Source organism: Sparus aurata, chromosome 15, assembly GCF_900880675.1.
Source record: "Sparus aurata chromosome 15, fSpaAur1.1, whole genome shotgun sequence".
Classification (NCBI taxonomy): domain Eukaryota; kingdom Metazoa; phylum Chordata; class Actinopteri; order Spariformes; family Sparidae; genus Sparus; species Sparus aurata.
In genome coordinates this window covers 21,454,515-21,457,846 of record NC_044201.1, presented here as the reverse complement: position 1 = coordinate 21,457,846, position 3,332 = coordinate 21,454,515, and the positions used below count along the sequence as shown (strand labels likewise).

General features: G+C 47.6%; 1 protein-coding gene across 1 annotated transcript; it reads left to right on the top strand.

Annotated features, from left to right (window-relative positions):
- The first annotated feature begins 890 nt into the window (after window positions 1-890).
- olig3 (oligodendrocyte transcription factor 3) lies at window positions 891-2,785 on the top strand. The gene has a single exon (XM_030441177.1). The coding sequence runs from the start codon at window positions 1,198-1,200 to the stop codon at window positions 2,053-2,055; it is 858 nt and encodes a 285-aa protein (XP_030297037.1). The 5' UTR covers window positions 891-1,197; the 3' UTR covers window positions 2,056-2,785.
- Window positions 2,786-3,332: the final 547 nt, after the last annotated feature.

The following is a 3,332-nucleotide window of genomic DNA, read 5'->3' as shown; positions in this document are numbered from 1 at the left end:
TAGAAGAAGAAGGAAGATGAAAGATTAAATGAAAAGTAAAGCAATGATGATAATAATTAGAGGACGATGAAAAAGAAGTAGAAGAAAACGAAAGTGAAAAGTAGCCTAATAGTAGTAATAATGATAATAAAATTATAATTAGAGGACAGGCAGTAAAAGATGAAGTGAAAGTGTTGTGGAGGTAAACTCTGACGCCCACATGCTGCCATATGGCCAGCAGAGTGCGGACTGTGGATGCGGGCTTGTTACCTCTGTCCCAGCGGAGGCCGCGCACCCCTGCGGCAGCAGGAGCCGCTCAATGGGAAACCAATTTCCCTTCCCATTCCTCCTCTCTGCCTCCGGCAACCAGCGGCCGGAGCTGCGGGCTCTGGTTTCAAATGTCCGATAATAGAAGCACCGCCGCAGCCTCTCCTCCTCTTCCTGCTGCTGCTGCGTTTAAAGTACAGGTTTTAAAAACAATTTGCAGTGATTTTCCCAGATTTTTTACAAAAAAGTAAGATGGTCTTAAAACAAACTTCTACGACATGTGACATTTGTTTTAACAAGGAAATCTAATAATATTTTTTTAAAAAGCATTGATCAAACTGACCAGATCGTCCAGGGAGGAAGAAAGGAAGAAGAAGAAGAAGAAGAAGGAGGAGAAGAAGAAGAAGAAGAAGGAGGAGAAGAAGAAGAAGAAGAAGAAGAAGAAGAAGAAGAAGAAGAGGCGCTGTGCCCCCCGACAGCGTCCTGACAATGGCAGTGAATGGTTGCGCACCGCGGTCACTGGGACAGTCAAAGCACACCGCCCCTTTCTAACGGGCACGTCATCCTCCTAACGAGGCGTTATGAATAGGAAAGCCGCTTTTGTCTGCCCTCATGTATAAATACCCACTATCAGTGTCCTCCTCACCGCAGACACCCGGAGACAGAGGGAGAGAAGAGACACACACAGAGAGAGAGAGAGAGTCGCAGAGGCAGAGCGGTCACCGATGTGATAAGACGGACAGCAGCGCGGGACAGGAGGGCTTCAAGACAACACCAGGTGACTCCAGGCTCCAGCGAGAGCGAGAGACACAGAGACACACAGAGAGACAGAGAGACATTAAGAGAGAGCGAGACAGAAAGTGAGAGTAAGAGTGAGAGAGAGAGAGAGAGAGAGAGGGAGGAAGCCAGCAGCGACCTCCTACCCAACAACCTCGGAAGCGAACCCATAAAATGAATTCAGACTCCAGCCCGAGCAGCAGAGCCTCTTCTCCGGACATGGACGGCATGTTTCTCCGAGACCACCATCCGCTCCACCACCACCACCACCACGTCGGCTCCTCAGTGTCCTCGTCCACTCAGGGCGGCGAGCAGCAGCGCCAGAAGATGAGCGCCGGAGAGCACCTGCGCTCCGGAGGAGGCAAGTCCGTGGGCAGCAGCAGAGACAGAGACAGAGACAGCGACAAGTTCAAGCTGAAGAAGCAGGTGACGGAGGAGGAGATGTACCACCTCCGGCTAAAGATTAACGGCCGCGAGCGGAAGCGCATGCACGACCTCAACCTGGCCATGGACGGCCTGCGCGAGGTGATGCCCTACGCGCACGGGCCCTCGGTGCGGAAGTTGTCCAAGATCGCCACGCTGCTGCTCGCCAGGAACTACATCCTGATGCTCACCAGCTCCCTGGACGAGATGAAGCGGCTGGTGGGGGAGATTTACGGCGGGCAGCACTCGGCTTTCCACTGCGGTACCGGCGGACACTCCGGGGGCCCCGCCGCCGCTGCGGCCGCCGCAGCCGCTGCCGCCGCCGCCGCGCACCAGGTGCACCCTCTGCTCGGGAGCGCGCTGACCTCCTCCACGTCCTCCACCCTGACAAGCGCGCTGCCGGGACTCACGTCCATCCGAGCGCCACACCCCCTGATGAAGGGCGCCCCGGCTGCGCCCCCGGCCCTGCAGCTGGGCTCCGGCTTCCAGCACTGGGCCGGACTGCCGTGCCCCTGCACCATCTGCCAGGTGCCCCCTCCTCCACACATCCCCGTCACCTCCACCGGCCTCACGAGACTCACAGTGGAGGGCAAGGACGGGATGAAATGATGGCGTGCGCGCAGAGACTGACGTGAAGTTTGTAAATAGAGAATTCAGGGCAGGAGGGTGGACTCGGCCTCACCGCTGCATGTTGTTGTTTAGTCTGTTTTCTTGTTTGGCGTATGAGAAAAAAAAAAACGTGTTATTTCCCTCCTTGTAACAAGGACTTATAAAGACTGACTCTGCCAACAGAAGGTAAAAAGTACAAAGTGTGATGAAGCAGCAGTGAAGCTGAGAGAGGCTGCATGAACAACTTCTCATCTCATTTGACTTTTTTCTTCTTCTTTTTTAAATCAGGCGTCATTTTGTGAAAACGAAAAATGCTCTCTGTGCCTTGTACCAAGGATTAAAAAAACAACAACTTGAGTTCTATATGAAAATAATGACATTTATGTGTTTGGCTGAAAGAAAAAAAAAAAAAAAAGATTCTGCCGCCGCGGGAATTTGATTTTAAAAAGAAATCTAAGTTTTTTAGATTGATTTCGTGGCTCGCTGTCTGTCCACGTGTGCTCTGATTTTATATTTTGTTTTAATTTGTTTCGTTTTTGCATGATGGTATAATTATCACAGCATGATTGTTTCTTTTTTGTTTGTTTTGTTTTTGTTGCTGAACTGAACTTGTTATGCCCAGAGACCCCCGTGTCTTTATTTTTGTACATTGTTGATGACTGATGAATATATTTATTATCGCCCAGCGTCCCTGGATGAAATTTCAATAAAACTGAAATTATGGATCATATCTTCTGTCTTCTCTCTCTCTCGTTCTTGAAAAACACCATAATCATAAACAAAAGTGTCCTGTCAGCTCTATGTTTAACCACCTGATGATTTAATACGTCACATGTATTCACTTATTGCTTTAATCCCCAGCTTGGTTTATTTATTTCAGAAAAAAACAAACTCCCACCTCTCTGAATCTCATCCTTTAATTTCAGCTAAAACGTATTTTATTCTCGGACATTTTTCTTTTTTCTTATCATACATTTTATTCCAACACTAAAGGCCTCGCTGGAACAAATCTTCTACAGCTCCACATGTTCCTCCTGAACGAAATTAAATTGATTTTAACAAATAAAAACGCTCTGAAATGTCGATTACAATGAAAAGAATTAAAAAGAATTAAACGATAATGATCAAATATTTTTTTTTCTCCTTGAAATCGCTCTTCTTACTCTTTATATTGAATCTCCCTGCTTACAAGCAATTTAAGAAGGTTTTAGTTGCCCTTCTAATGAAAAGTATGATTTTGAAACAGGTCTATTTATTTATTCCACTTTAAATCAATT